This window comes from Corvus brachyrhynchos, unplaced genomic scaffold, assembly GCF_000691975.1.
Source record: "Corvus brachyrhynchos isolate BGI_N302 unplaced genomic scaffold, ASM69197v1 scaffold523, whole genome shotgun sequence".
NCBI classification, from domain to species: domain Eukaryota; kingdom Metazoa; phylum Chordata; class Aves; order Passeriformes; family Corvidae; genus Corvus; species Corvus brachyrhynchos.
In genome coordinates, this window is record NW_008237265.1 from 2,452,952 (window position 1) to 2,468,660 (window position 15,709).

Below are 15,709 nucleotides of genomic sequence, written 5' to 3' on the forward strand. Positions count from 1 at the left end.
AGATACATGAGAGCCCAAGAGACAATGTAATGGACAAGAGCAAGTACTTTACAGTGACATGTGTTTTACTGCTTTATAAAAGGGAGGGAGATGAATAGTTTTAACCTTGTTTTTACAAAAAGGAAATCAAAATTAGGTGTTCTGCCCAAGGCCTCACTGTCTAGTAAGTCCTGGAGACCTAAGTCCAAATTCAGGATCTTGTCCACAAGGTCACACCCACATCCTCCTGGTATTTGAGAACACATTAGTTCAGAACCAGCCACAAAAGAGGATGCATTAAATACTACCTAGTAATATCATATATTATATATGTAGCATATAAATATGCTCAAATCTCCACTCGCTGAAGACTAGAAATTCTGGTAATTCCTCAGTGAAAAAACAAATTTCTGTCAAGTAATGAAAGTGTGCCAAGCTACAATTCAGTGTAAACAGCAAAACTGACACCATGCATGCAGAGAGATACTTCTAGAAAAAGATATGGGTGGGAGACCTTCATTAAATAGAGTTTCACAAGAAAATACCAAAGAGACTCAAATGTTAAAACGAAAAAATTACATGGAATTGCTCATGTTTGTTGCAGTGACAATAAGAAATGCCCACCCACTCTCTCTGCAACACTACAGAGCTCACCTTCACATGAAATGCCATCGATGTCACTGAGCTGGAATCCGCGGCGGCAATAGCACTGGTAAGAGCCATACACATTGGCACACTCTTGACTACAGGGGTTGCTCTCACACTCATTCAAATCTGAAATGCAAAGTTATACACCTGAACCCCAAATTTCTTGCTATATTCATCACTCCTAATACTGTCATATGACAAAACTTTGGAATGTAATTTTTTTAAATTAAAAAAGGATGGCACACATATCACTGAGTAACCTGGAAACAGGGGGCTCTGAGAGTGTTACTCTTAACAGGGTCTGGCAGTATAGGTTAATTTGCACTGTGCTAGAATTTCCTACTGTACTTCAAGGTGTGAGACTGGGAGGGAATTTTTAGGCCAACACATACATTTTTGTGTTTGGATATCCGCAAAGTTGGTTTTGAAGGTTTTGAATCTGATTGAGTTGAATGACCCTTCAAAGTGCAGGAAATGTAGACCCATACACCTCTGCATCACAGAATCACAGAACCATTCGTGTTGGAAAATACCTCCAAGACCATTGAGTCCAACCTGTGACCAAGCCCCACCTTGTCACCCAGACCAGAGCACTGAGTGCCATTGTCCAGGCGTTCCTTGGACACCTCCAGGGATGGGGACTCCACCACCTCCCTGGGCAGCCCCTTCCAATGCCTGACCACCCTTTCAGTGAAGAAATTCCTCCTGATGTCCAACCTGAACCTTCCCTGGTGTAGCTTGAGGCTGTGTCCCCTTGCCCTGTCAAATGACCCAGTCTAAGGGCAATATATTCAAGCTGTGGGCTATAGCGGCCTCAGCTAAGCACAGCAGCATTCATGTAATCAAAGAGACTACACTGTGATGATTTCTCATGACATTCCAGTGCAGTCTTGCAACCTAGAATAAAAAACAGCTCAAAGAGCAATGAGCTCTCACATTCATGAGTTTCTCACATTCTGTAACCAAAGCACTGAGAGCTGTACCTTCACATGATCTACCATCAGCTGAAAGTTTGAATCCCATGGTACAAGTGCAGTAGTAGGAACCAGGAGTATTCTCACACTTGTGAGCACATAGACGGCCTGGGTAGCGTCTGCATTCATTGATATCTGCAATGACAAACACAGAGAGGTCTGTGGATTGGCTGGCTAACTGTGGTACCAGTCTGGACAAGAATGGGGTTATAAAAGTTTGATTGTTATTTTCCAGATTTAAATTTCGTACTAGAGAGAGAAGAAGTCCTCAAAATGCTCATTCAGAAGCACTCCAGAGTACAGTTGGATTAGATCTACACAGAAGAAAGTTGCTTTGATCTTCCAAAGGAATCTTTTGCTGTAGGTGCTTATAAAAATATCACAGAAAACAATTACACTCTCACAACCTTACCTTTTAACAGGATAGCAGATAACACACTGACAATACTAATACAGCTTCCTTTGAAGTATCAGCAGTTCTTTAATATGATTTTAGATTCATCCAAATAATACAGCAGTCAATTTTTCATTCTGATGACAGAGGGTATGCAGAGAGCAGTAACGTTCTTTACACGGGATCATTCTGTAAGTGCCATGGCGGCACATATTTAGGTTGATAGGTCCAACTTACCAATACACGTCCTACTGATGACATCGAAATTATAGCCAGCTTTGCACTCACAGCGGTAATTGCCTGGGGCATTGATACAAATGTGTCCTTCTCCACAGGGCTGGTTAGGGGATGAGCACTCATCCACATCTAAAATAAAAAGTGATTTTAAGTACACTTCTGACTATGCAAATTGAGAGAAGAGCAACATGTTAGCATATTTCTTTTTCCCCTGGTGGTTATAAACTGTTTTGAAACAGAAAACGAGACGTTACCATGCTCTCAGCTTTTACAAGATCAGAGTCACAAATCCAAACTAGTTATACCAAAGCAGGTTAGCTCTAAGGTGTCCTTAATGTTGATGGACTTGGGAGGAAAGCAATGAAGTAATCAGGCAATCTCTGGAGGAATTCAGGTGCAAAATTGCTTCATTATGCATTATTTGTGGATCAGATCTACATCTAGTATAAGATGTCTGAGATCCAGAGTCATCAGAAATGCTTTGGTAAGTCACAGATATTGAAAACACATACAAAAATGCCTCTCTTTGCAAAAGCACCTCAGTTAAAAGCCACCCAAAGGCATCTATGTCTTTCAGTGTTACTTGAATGGCTTCTGTGGGGCATTAAGTTGACCTTGTGTCATCTCTCTGTACTAAGGAGATTTGGGACAGCATTATTCCATTGACACAATCACAGCCAATGCCATTTATGGCAGCTGATAATCATTACTCCTCAAAATATAGGGTTTCATGAGTTATATGAAGGACAGAGGGTGGATGCTTGTCATTCTTCACTTGCTGGGACTGCCATGAGGGAAAGAACAGGATCAAGAATTGACTGTGGGAATGAGAAAAACCTAGGCAAAGTGCAAGAAACTGGTAAACATTAATTATATATGTGAGTTATTTTCTTAAAACTGCTTTTTCTTCCCAACTGTCACTCACCTACGCATCTTGTTCCATCTTCATTGAGATGGTAACCTCGGCCACAGCTGGGTGAGATTCGCTGGCAGGTAAAGGAGCCATCAGTGTTAATACAGATCTGTCCAGCTGGGCACGGCATGTTGGTACTCAGGCACTCATTGATATCTACAATAGCAGAAATCAGTGTAACTGTTTCCAGTCTCAAGAGGTTTAAGGTAAGATGCTCTCATTATGTAACCCTTCAGAGAAAAGTTCTGCCCGTGGGAGAGTACAACTATTCATGACATTTAGCTTCTCTGATAAAATGCTTCCAGTGTGAAGACTGTGGAGGTATAAAAGCCATAGATCCCACTGAAAAGCTGTGGAAATTTGGTATAGAACTGGTATTTGTTTCAAAGCCTTTAAAAGTCTCCCCTGAACACACAAAGAGCTAATCAACAATTCAGTTCACCATCTCAACCAGTTCTGCTTCAGTCTGTTGGTTCTGATTTAGGTCTTAGCTTGTATATGATGATCAGTCACAAATCCAACAACAAAATCCCCTCAACTCCACATAGGAAAGCATTTGATTGCCAATGTGTAAAATAGGCTGTGAAATTGCTTTGGTAAATATTTTGAGCAAACGCATTTTACGGGCCATAACTATTGCTGCTGCAAATTGATGTGGCTTTACTGATGTCCATGATGGAAAGCTAACCACAAGCTGCCATGGACCTGGTGCTACCTATGGCAGACATGTGTCTTCAAAGGGCTTGCTGTGCGCAGGCACTGCCCCCCCTCATTTTAAAGGCTGCAATTTTGTTTTCAGTCTGTTTCCAGTGTCAGATTTCAGCACTACAGGGTATGATATGATCAGGAGAAAAAGGGGCTGATAATGAGTGCAACTTGGCAGCTGCTGCTGTTCGGCCAGTTCCACAAGTCCAACACTTCCTATGCCAATGGAAGGATTAAAAGTGGAGTTGAGACTTGAAAATAACACTCAAGGGAATAACTGATAGATTTGTGGGTCACATTAGACAAATCCATATAGAGTCTGCTGGAAACCAGTAATTCTAATGTACTTATATGAAGGTTATAATTCTGGTTTGGGGGAAACAAAGCATTGGCCTGACAAGATTGTCATCAGTCTTTAAAGTAAAACTCTTCTTCACGGTCTGTTATAACTGCCCCATACACAGTAAGATTCTTGATGGCCTGTAACGTGGGACAGGTCTGGAAAGACCTACATGCCTGTAAAACCAAGCAGACTAATATGAAAGCGTGTTGCAGAGGAGGCCATAATTACACCTTTCTACACAAAGCTTTGGCTAAAACCTTTTGGATAGAGTTAGGTAAAATTTATCATTATTATTTTACAAATTTTGTTTCAGATAAAACACCCAAAGACTTAAGCAGCTAAGCACCTTAGGTAACCTAATCTCATTAAAAATGGCTATTGAGTACTTAAGTCTTTTATTTAAATGGCTTTCCTCTGTCACTCTTACCCATGGGACCAAGGAAAGAGCAATCCATACACAGATGAAGAACGGCTTGAGCAACTCAGAACCCAACCAGTGAAACTACCATTTATCTCCCAGGCAACACTTGAGTATTCCCCAAGATAAGAACATGCCTTACCAATACAGTTGCCTAGTGCATCTTGTATAAACCCACTCATGCACTGTAGCTTGGGTCGGCAACGGAAAGATCCTGGAGTATTCTGACAGATAAAATCGGGGGGGCAGTTATGAGTACCAGTCTCACATTCGTCAATATCTGGTACATCACAAAAAAAAATTGTTAGCAGGAATTCAACAATTTTTTTCATGACATTTAAAACATAAGACATAGGTTAAATCATTGTTAATCCTCAGCATACCTTCCTGGAATTCTATGATCCAGGATCAGTCTGACTTACTACTTCAAAAAAGATCTCGGTAAAACCAGGTAGGTTAAGATTTTTTTACTATTTCATTATTAATATTATATATAGGGGTGTGTCTGTGTGTATTATGCTTTACAAGTTTAATTTTCACTATTAAATGATTCAAAACCATTACAGAGTATCTAAAGCATCACATTCAGCACTGCTCAAGCCTTGATTCAGCAGTGTGCTTAGCTTTGAAGTCAGGAAGATTTAATTATCCAAGTGCAATTTTAATTTTAACTTTAGATCCAATGCAGGTATTGTTAATTTCTTTCATAAATGAATTAATTGGCCTTGATTCCCATCCATAAAGGCTTGCAATATCCCTGAATTATCATGCTTTAAAATGCACATAAATATGACTTCTGATTACTTTAATATTCTACTCCAGTTCAGAATAGACAATAAATATTTGTGAATAAATTATTGTTCAGGTAAAGCAGATAAAGGAGACAACAGCAAATGAGGCTTCACACACGAATGCAGTCCTGTCCACATAAAAGCAACTAAAATTTAATATTTGCTGCCTGGCACTGGGATGAAATCTCCTAAAGTTATCAAAATACAGAAACTCTCTAGCAACAGAATACCTCAGCTTTCTCATTGATGCAGTTGATACAACAGTAGCCCTAGAGCTCTGTGGGACTTAAAAACTGACTGTGGAGACCATTTGAAGTTTTAGTTGGGTTAATACTGAACTGGGTTTAGCAGGGTTCTACATGTAGCACAACTCAGTCATGTTACTTGGCATTTAAAAACCATACATGAAGATTATGAATCTTCTATTTTTATCACTATTAACATAATATTAATAATTAACATTATTAACATATCTTACCCAGGTAAGAACTTTCTAAAATTAGTGGCATGCGTAATTTACTAACTGTACTCCTTTTTTTTCAACAGAGAAAGGTGTTAATACTTGCCAGTCAGCTATTTGTTGGCCTAAATCTGATATCATTCAAACCAACAGAAGTGTTATTTCAAAGGGATCACAGTTACACCATGATACTTTCAAAAACATTGCCTGATGTTCTGCAAGTTTTGCATTGGATGTCATTAATCAGTCTATTTATCCAATCTATTTATTATTCATCACTGATCAGTTCCTACAGTAAAACCTTGCCTAAAATTTTGGTTGAGTTAATTTACTTAGTGGGATGAAATTAGTTTATTTATAAACCATTCCAAGCTTGGGGATAATAGACTTTCTCATAGTGAAAACCAATTCCACATCAACTGGAGTTTGCTGATAATTTATATCTCTGTAAAGGCAGCATGTCAGGTGAAGTTATGGATGCACATAACAGCATTCTTTAAGCTAGATGCAACTTGAAATAAGTAATTTTTTTAGTAAGAAAGACTGTTGCCCTTGTGTTCAAACACAGCTAGTCAAGAACAGTGCTTTTAGCCTCTTTACATTTTTAAATCCCTAGGAATGCTGTGATTAAGAAATTAATCCCTTTGTAACAAATTAAACCTCCTAAGGATAAAAGCTTACTTTCTTTTTCTAAAGATGCATCTACCTGCACATTTTCAAACTGAATCACCTGCTGGCTCCACTTGCCACACTTTGTTTCACACTTCAGAATGTGCAACCTTGATTTATTCAGGCACATCTAAACCTTCAAGAGCAGGACTCAGGCACTCCACTCATTAATGAGCAATGAATTCCTCAGAACAGACTGGAGCTAGCCAGAAATAATCTCCAGGAAGTTGTGTATAGTGTGAGTGCTGGACCTTCATAATCACCTGTTTTAGTCCCCAAACCAGCTTCTAACATGCAACAAAAACTGCCAGTGTAAAATATCTCTCCTGGAAGTCTTTGCAGCAGCCCCCAGCTGCCTGGTTATCTGCAAGGTCGCAGGTGGAAGAACTACTGTTCTTGAAGTGCACGTGTCTCAGTTACACGAGTATTTACCAAAAGCAAAGAAGCACGACATAATGATGTGCTTAGTTTTGAACTTAAGCCTGAAAGATTCTAGTTTCTCTGCACAGGACATACCTTTGCAACGACTGTCATCTGTTAGTTCATAACCAGTTCCGCAGCTTGTGTCCCGCTGACAGCGGAAAGATCCTAATGTATTGACACAGGTTTGTCCAATCCCACAGTTGTGTGTCCCAGTGATACATTCATTAATATCTACAATATGCAAAATTATTTTAAAAGAAATAAGAGAGAGTAAATAAGAAGCATGAAGTCCCTGGAAAGAGACAAGGTCAAAGGCTAGCTGTGGGCACACCTCCAACCAGGTATTCCTCTGAGCATCAGAATACAAAAATGTGGATTTGGCCTCACGCTTACACCCCACTACGCAACTGTTGCCAGGGTGTGAGCCAGCAAAGACATTTGGACCCTGTTGGTACCAGGACTTCCCTGTACTTTAGAGGAGGAAGGGTAACTGAGTGAGAGCAAAGAGACAACATCATCTGATAGAGTCTAGTAGTAGATGATGTCTCCGGACACATCTAAGGTTGTTACAGCTAGGATGTGTAGACATGGTCTGCTGGTGGAGTTGGCAGTGTTTGATTTGTGTTGGACTTGATGCTCTTAAGTGTCTTTTCCAATGTCAGTGATTTCATGGTTGGATTATAGTGACTGTATGAATGAGGCAAACTTTCAGAAATCCTCGCCTTGCTCTGTATCCCACCAACATATGGTTGAGGGATTCTCTGAGCCAAGCTGTGACTTTCTACTTTACAGCTACTGATAGACATTTCCTTTGTGATTTTTCTTCATTTTAAATTTGAATGCATAAGAAAATCTGACATCCATGTGTATTAAATGTAAAAGCTCTTCCTTTTTATATGTTCAACTAGGTTAATGTTAATCTGACCAAACATCAATATTTATTTTATATTCTGAAGTTTGTATCTGAGCTACTTAGACTCCATTTTCAGTCACTGAGAGAAAAAGGCACTCTTCATCAGGAAAACTTGTCATCCTTGAACTACTATGCAGGATGGGGAAGGTGGACTGTGCCATAGGGCTCATATAACTCAGCAACAAGGAGCCTGGGCTCACCAGCTCAGAGCCAAATGTCACATTGCACGTGCCTGAAGTCAAATGGGACCTCCATCCCAGTGTGCTTCATTTGATGTCACAGAGTAGAATATGCTGAGTTGGAAGGCACCCACAAGGATCACCGAGTCCAGTTCCTGGCCCTGCACACACACCCCAACAATCCCACCCTGTGCCTGAGAGCATTGTCCAAACACTCCTGGAGCTCTGGCAGCCTTGGGGCCGTGCCCATTCCCTGGGGAGCCTGTTCAGTGCCCCAGCACCCTCTGGGGGAAGAACCAGTTCTTCTTCTGGGAGAAACTAAAAATCCTTCCTTGACAATTCCCATGCTACTCATGGAATCCAGAACATTCATCCATTCTGTCAGTTGTGTCCTTAACAAGCTAAAGAATCCTACTCTATTTATTTCATCTGCCTTATCAATTACAATCTACTATTACGAGAGAGAATAGGTATTTTATTTTGGTTTTATTCACAACAAATTCAAACTCTGCCTCTTCTCCATTCTAAATTCTCCACCTTTTCCACTGACCCTTTCTTAACTTCATCTTCCCACAATTCTCATTTCAACACTCCATTCAAATCAACTTTTTATGACTTCACCTCTTTCCCCAGCTGACATAAGCATACTCTGATCTCTTCTCTCTGGGTATTTTTGTATCTATCCTTGCTCTTTTAAAACAAGAATGTTGATAATCGAGACAATGGCTTTATTTCTTTTACCTTCACAGGTGATACCATCTGGTTGAAGCTGATAACCAACAAAGCAGGAACAGACGTAACTGGATCCTGTGTCTCTGCACTGCTGAGAGCAGGGACCACCACCTAATGGATATGTTAAAAAGTCATGTAATTAAGAGGCTCTTCATAGGAACTGAAACATACCATTAATTAACAGGATACCTGATTTATTTAGAAAAGAAGTTAATACACATATACAGAAGAAAGAAAGGGCTAAGCACAGAAGGCTCTAAAATAATACAAGAAGGGTTGTTCTGATAGAAAGAAAATACTACAGAGAATTTACACAAAATTTGGCTCATCATTAAGAAAACTTTTTCTGATCTTGTTACAATAGAAATTAATATTAAAAATATTTCATATTCTAAAAATAGAGAAAATGTTATATACTTCCAACAACAAATATTTGTTTTAAGGCTGCAGATATTCTTAGTACAAACAGAACCCATCTCTGTTTTTTGGAATGGCTGGAGAGGCATTAAACAAAAGGTCTGAGATAGGCACAATCCATGTGAGCAATTGCAGCTATAATACATTGTAAGTACTTTATAAAATAGTTTTTTAAGTACAACAATTTCTGACGAGGACAGGGGCATTAATGCACCACTGAAAATTAGGTGAAACCATAGTTTTGTGGTTGAGGTCAACAGCCTCTGCTCTCTGAATCTCTGCTAATACTGTGAGCTCCATCCTAGCAGTAAAATCTGTAGTGGAGTTGCTAGAAGAACAGAATTTCCCCATGTAAAATGAAGATTCTCCAAAACAAATTGCTGGAAGTTCCGCTGTCTAGGAAATTTAAGTTTCCCCTGGTAAAGTTCAGAAAATTACAAGTACTTTTGGCATGCCAAGTTTATCAGAAAATACACTGTAGACAGAACCACTAATTTGCAGCTCGCAATACCAATCCACCTCCTGCAGGCAGCTGATTAACTGAGAAATAAAACAACTGATTACATGAAGAAATAATGCTAGGAAAATATGTAACACGTATTTCTATGTCATCTCTTGTAATTAGCAACTGGAGACAAGGAGGAGAGGCACTGTTGACTCTGGTTCACTAATGACCTGGTAGATATTCCCATTCTCTCCAGAGCGTAACAGCTGTAGAACATGGAGAACAGTAAATAACTTTTCAACTGGAATATAAGACTATTAAATTGTTTATATCCTAAATACATTTCTGAGTTCCAAAATGCTGGCAGAAAAGAATGAATCACTGCTGGTTTAGGTTTATAGATATGTAAATCACGTGGCAAGCAATAAATCAGAATACTTAGCAGAGCAATATTCCAAACACACGTTTCCAAGGAGGCAGAGCAGCATGACTAATCAGGACAATAGCCACTTTTGTCTTCCATTTTTTCAGGTGATGAATCTCAAACAGAAACAAGTTTAATTTCATATTCAAACACCCTGATCACCCCAAGAAAAGATTAAAAGATGCACATATTTAATATAGGATCATCATATTCTGAAGAATCCAAAGTACTCCACAGGTTCAAGGATGACACTTCTGAGGTATTCCCACTAGAAGTTAAGTAGAAGTTAAATGTATTGTCTCAGCTTCAGCTGGGTAAGATGGCCTCCACTGTGAGAGACAATGCCTCCCTTGTATTTAGGAACTATTTAGGCATCACATAATGGCCCATTACTCCTTGGAAAGGCTCTTCCTCAATGTTTTTTTTTACCCATAACTATCCTAGCAAAAGACTCTGGCTAATCTCTAGATCTAATTTGGCTTCACTTTATTGAAAGCAATCACGAAAGAGCTGGCTAGCAGGACTAGTCACCTGACTTACCTCTGCAGCCATCATGCAGATAAGGATCTTCTTGGTCTAGTTCCTCCTTTGAAATTTCAACTAAAAAGGGGAGAGATAGGAATTAGAGAAGAAAGCACTTTTCTTCTCATTGTAAAACACTCAGTGCTTAGGATAGAACTCACACGAGGGTTTTGGACAAACCAGGACAAAATTAAAAAGCATTATTTACATATTTTACAGCTATTTCTTACTTAAATTTGACATTCAAATGCTCATGGCCATGGGGCATTTTCCATCTGACTGATTCAATATGAAAGTCACACTGTGATCATAGACTACATGTGGACTGAGATTTTCAAATGCAGGTTCATGATGTCAGACTTTTAACCAGAGCTTAACCTCATTTTCATAAGGCATGTTGTTGAGGCATGCTTGGCTTCCACTGACTTTATAGTAGCTTGGGGTACTCAGAGATTTAATGAAAATCAGATTAACCTCAGTTACTTCTTTAGGTTTCATTTCAAAAGGAACTCCACACCTAAATTTTTGGGCACATACTTATGGTATTCTTTCAAATATATACATTGGAGAGTTTTGATCTGTGATAATCCTGCCACATGCATGTATCCCAAGAGTCCATTCTCACCACATGAGGACATAAAAGGACCAAACACATCCTGAACCCACTGCTTCCCCAAAGAACCAGCTAACGGTCTTCCTCCAATCCTGCCACTTTGAACACAGGGGCAAAGGCGGGTTGGTAGTGTGCAAAAACACAATCCCAAAATACTCTGCTTACTAGGAAACTTAGGCTCGTTTCAGTGAATGTCCATGAGCCCATTCCACTAGCAGTCACTTACAAGCAAGGGATGCATAGTAGATGTGAAAGCAATGTTTTCTGCAATGGCATGAGGCTGGGTTGGTTCACTGAATCCTCAAGCCATAGGAGCACATTTCAGTTACACAGAGCTGATGAAATCAGTTTGTCCAAGTCTGGATGGATTTTGTACAGGCCTCTGGGGACATAGCACCAGAGATCACAAAATCAATTAGGTTGGAAAACACCTCCAAGACTATCAAGTCCAACCTGTGGACAACACTTATATGATTCGGAGAACCAGCTTGCCTTACCCCTGCAGCAGAGTGCCCTTCATGCACTGCTATGGCACAACAGACACAAGGTGCTAGTCCAAAAATCTGCCTTGCAAAATGGAGCCTCATCTCCCCTTCACAACTGAGAACATTGTCCTGCCCTGCTAGTGGACACAGCCCCAACTTTGCAATGCATAGTGGCTCTGATGTGTGCCACAATAACCATATTAATGATTGCTGTGTGCGTCACTTGCCCACAAGGGCAAGCAGAGAAATACTCTACGCCACGCTCGCAGTTCTCATAGATGACATATTTCTCATGTCATGCAGGTACATTGTGTATGCAAATTTCTGTTATTAGTAGAGATGTCTGAGTACAAGGAATATACTAGTCCAGTCACCTCAGCCAGTGCCAATGGACAGGGGCAATTCCCCTGCTGAGACAACAGCACACACAGACAAACTGCCTGAAAGGGGATTTCCAGATGTTACCTGATAAGGGGGACATTGAGACAAGCCAGGCTTGAAAGACCTGGAACAAGTCTGATAACATGCTGGTTCAAGCAGACCAGTGCAAGCTTTTGTGATGGGGCTTGTGTTTAAATGATTGATTAGGATGATATCTCCCAAAACCCATCGCTTGTGATCTGCCAGCGAGATTGCATGTTTTCAGTGCTCGGAGGCCCATGAGGGGGGCAACACCACACAGTATGACTTGTCTGCAGTTTCAGATCTGTCTGCTAAGTGAAAAAGGGGGAAAAAAACCCCAAAAAAATGAAGGTCTATAAGGGTCAGTCTGTACACATTCATCCTCTTCAGCTCTGTGGACTAGGTATGGAAAAGGGCGTCAGGAGCTGCTGCCATCCAGGTACCTCTCTTTTTTGGTAATATCGAAAGAAACACACTCCTGGAGATCTTTAGTTGTCCCAGACAGTCCTGGCATTTCAAACACCCCTGGTTTGTGGGCATTTGCCTCTCACACAATGGCAACATTTGAATTCTGCTGAGCTGGGAAAGGCCCTCTAGCTTTTTAACACAATTCAAAGAATTGGTTGTTGATTTTCATTTTAATTAAGCATTTATCAGTGGGCAAAATGCCATTAAATCTAATAGCTTATATTCACCTTCCAAGATAAGATCATTAGTTGCCAAAATAAGCTCTCTTACATTTAAGTTCTGACACCAGAAAGTAAGTGACCTCTTTCCGCCTCTTGATTTCAACAACAGCCTTTCAGCTATCACTAGCCAAAAAAATGAGCTCCAAAACAAGCATCATTAAATTACTCAGATGAGATGTCAAATTAGAGGAATTCTAACATAAATAATTTAAAGTGCAAACACTTCTTGTACCTGTATCATTTTGTGCCTCACTCTTTTAAAGTCTGCTATAAAATACCTGGCTCTTTTTTAGGAGCATAATCGCTGATGGACAGATCAATGCCTTCTTGACCTTTCCCACAGCAAGTTCTGAAGACAATTCCACACTGATATCCTATCTTCGGGTTGGGTTCACAACTCTGTCCATGAACTTGGGCAGCTTTTCCCAGCAAACAACAGTAACAACATGTCTGTTAAAAAGAAAATGAAAATATTAACAAAGTGAAAGCAATGCAAGCTTTTTCAATGCTGTCAGTAGTCGTGTCATCTTGGCACTGACGGAAAATTTTCTGCAAACTCTTTAAGAACTCCTGGTATACTTGGGTTTGAATTTCTTAACCTGCTGTGGAGTTCAGTGAGCTCTGCATCTGGCCAGGGTCCAGTTCTCAGAAACACTGTCTGTGTGAAGGTGTGTGCAAGCTGCTGTGGAAGACCACAACACTCCCCACATGTATATGGAATTTCATTACTCCCTGCCTGCACAGCCTGGATTCAAACACCAGCCAAAAGTGGAAATTCTTCACACCCCTGCTTCCCATTTGTGTCCAGTTTAATTAAAACGGGATACAATCAATGAAGTGTAGGACTCAGTCTGACTGGAGCTGCTTATTCAACCTCCTCCCTGAATAAACAAACAACTCGTCCAATGTTTGTGTTAATAGGTCATAAAGAGGAGCTATTTTGCTCTGAAAAACATAGTCAAACACTACTTAAAAGCATCACTGTCCTGATGTGACTTCCAGGAGTAACACATGATCTGTGTCTTTGAGACCTGATGAACTGCAGACCTGGAACACACCACAAGCATGCACAGGACAAGTTAATCCCATGGAGGCTTCCTTTATTTTAAACTGAGAGGATGCTTCTCATTTATTCAGTTTTCTTCCTTGCTGCCAGAAAGGAGCAAAAGTCTTTGGTTCTCTGGAACTGGTCTGCCAATTGCTACTGTCACATGAAAACAGATTTAAGCTTTTTTATTAGCTTTGTTAGTCTTCCAGACTCTATTTTGCTTGAAAAAAATAGCCTGCACCATTAAACAGAAGAGATGGAATATAAAATAACTAAACTTTCAACTAAATTTCTATACTTTGGTGCTTTAAGCACCACACCTGCTGAAAAGAAGGCAACTATGAAATGCTTTTCCTTATTTTGAGATGTCTATCCCTGCCTATATTCTAAGTTTTCCCTTGTAATGAATTACATGTTTCTCTCCCTGTACTGAACTGAAAGGCACTTTTAAAATTTAGAGCAGCATGAAGGTGAGATAATAACAGCATCCTGAAGTATGTAAGTACTCCATTTTGTATGATGTCATTAAATACACGACAGAAGCTTTTCCATGCTGCAGATCACTGTAGGGCTGGAACTCCTCTCTCCTAACCTCATCTCCTGGGATGTTGTTTTCTGCCGTCCCAATCTCTAGGATACATGTTTTCCCTCTCTTGTTTGGTGAGATGGTTCCTACTACCCACTTTTTTACTAGTTTCTCCAACTACTTCCATCCAATGGCAGATGCTCCAGTTTCATCCTATTATGTCTGGGGTAATTCCATCTTTTCTGGCTTTTTTGGATGACTTTAGAAATAAACCCTTGATGATTGCAACTTTTCTCAATATTTATTCTAACATATCAAGCAATTCCCTGAGGCATCCATCTCAAAGTTCTTAAATCAGATGATGATTTTGTTAATTTTCAATTTTCACAACCATAAATTAGAAGACAAAAGTGGAAAGTGAGCTGAAGATTCATTACTTGACTTAAACCTGCATGTTTTGGATAACCAAATCTTATTTAAGTTATTGAATAGGCTGATGTTTTGACAAATTGTGACATATAATTCTGGTACCCTCACTGGCTTCTGCTGGAAGACTCAGTCTACTTCTTTATCTTGTCACACGATGTTCAAATCGGGAGTTACAGAGTTTCTCTTTTTTTTTTTTAAGAGTGATCATTAATCTTGCCCTTTTTGAAGTGTAGAATAGCCTTATGTCCCTTATTTCTTTCAGGCTGAACCACAACTTGAAAAACCTGTCTCCAGCTGATGTGAAACTTCAAGTACAGAGCTTGCTAAATCTTGCAATGTCTGTAAGACACTATATCTTCAATTAACATAATTGTGTGCCCTGAATCATTTGTTCCAACCTATATTTATTCTAACTGTGCACAATGCATCTCGATTTAACATCTGGAGAATGAGAATAATTCATGTTTGTATACCACAGTCAAAATGATCCAGAGATGGAAAGTGTCAAGTGCTTTCTTAACTGGTGTGTTGGTTCTGCACAGCCAAGTTATTGGTAGTGGTGGTATTGGTAGAGGTGGCTTCTGTGAGGAGCTGCTGGAAGCTTCCACCATGTCCAGCAGAGTCAATCCTTGGTGGCTCTGAAGATGGACATGCTGCTGGCCAAAGCTGGGCCAATGAGAGATGGTGGTAACACCTCTGTGATAACATATTTAAGAAGAAATCAAAACAAAGATAGTGGGGCAGTTTTAATTCCAGATGGAGAAGAGGAGGAGGTGAGAACGTGTGAGGGAAACAACATGGAGACACCAAGGTCAGTGAAGGAGGGGGAGGAGGTGCTCCAGGCGCCGGAGCCAAGATGCCTCTGCAGGCCGTGGTGATGACCATGGTGAAGCAGCTGTGCCCCTGCAGCCCATGGGGATCCACGGGGGAT

General features: G+C 40.1%; 1 protein-coding gene across 2 annotated transcripts in view; it reads right to left on the bottom strand.

Moving 5' to 3' along the window:
* Window positions 1–15,709, bottom strand: part of FBLN1 (fibulin 1) — a 77,528-nt gene that overhangs the window by 35,372 nt on the left and 26,447 nt on the right. For both annotated transcript variants that reach the window (XM_017730556.1, XM_017730557.1), the window contains exons 4-12: window positions 13,054–13,225; window positions 10,605–10,664; window positions 8,788–8,889; window positions 7,048–7,185; window positions 4,754–4,891; window positions 3,158–3,301; window positions 2,233–2,361; window positions 1,611–1,736; window positions 634–753 (exon numbers count right to left, since the gene is read on the bottom strand). In XM_017730556.1, coding sequence (XP_017586045.1) covers window positions 634–753; window positions 1,611–1,736; window positions 2,233–2,361; window positions 3,158–3,301; window positions 4,754–4,891; window positions 7,048–7,185; window positions 8,788–8,889; window positions 10,605–10,664; window positions 13,054–13,225 — 1,129 coding nt within the window. The remainder of the gene's footprint in view (window positions 1–633; window positions 754–1,610; window positions 1,737–2,232; window positions 2,362–3,157; window positions 3,302–4,753; window positions 4,892–7,047; window positions 7,186–8,787; window positions 8,890–10,604; window positions 10,665–13,053; window positions 13,226–15,709) is intronic.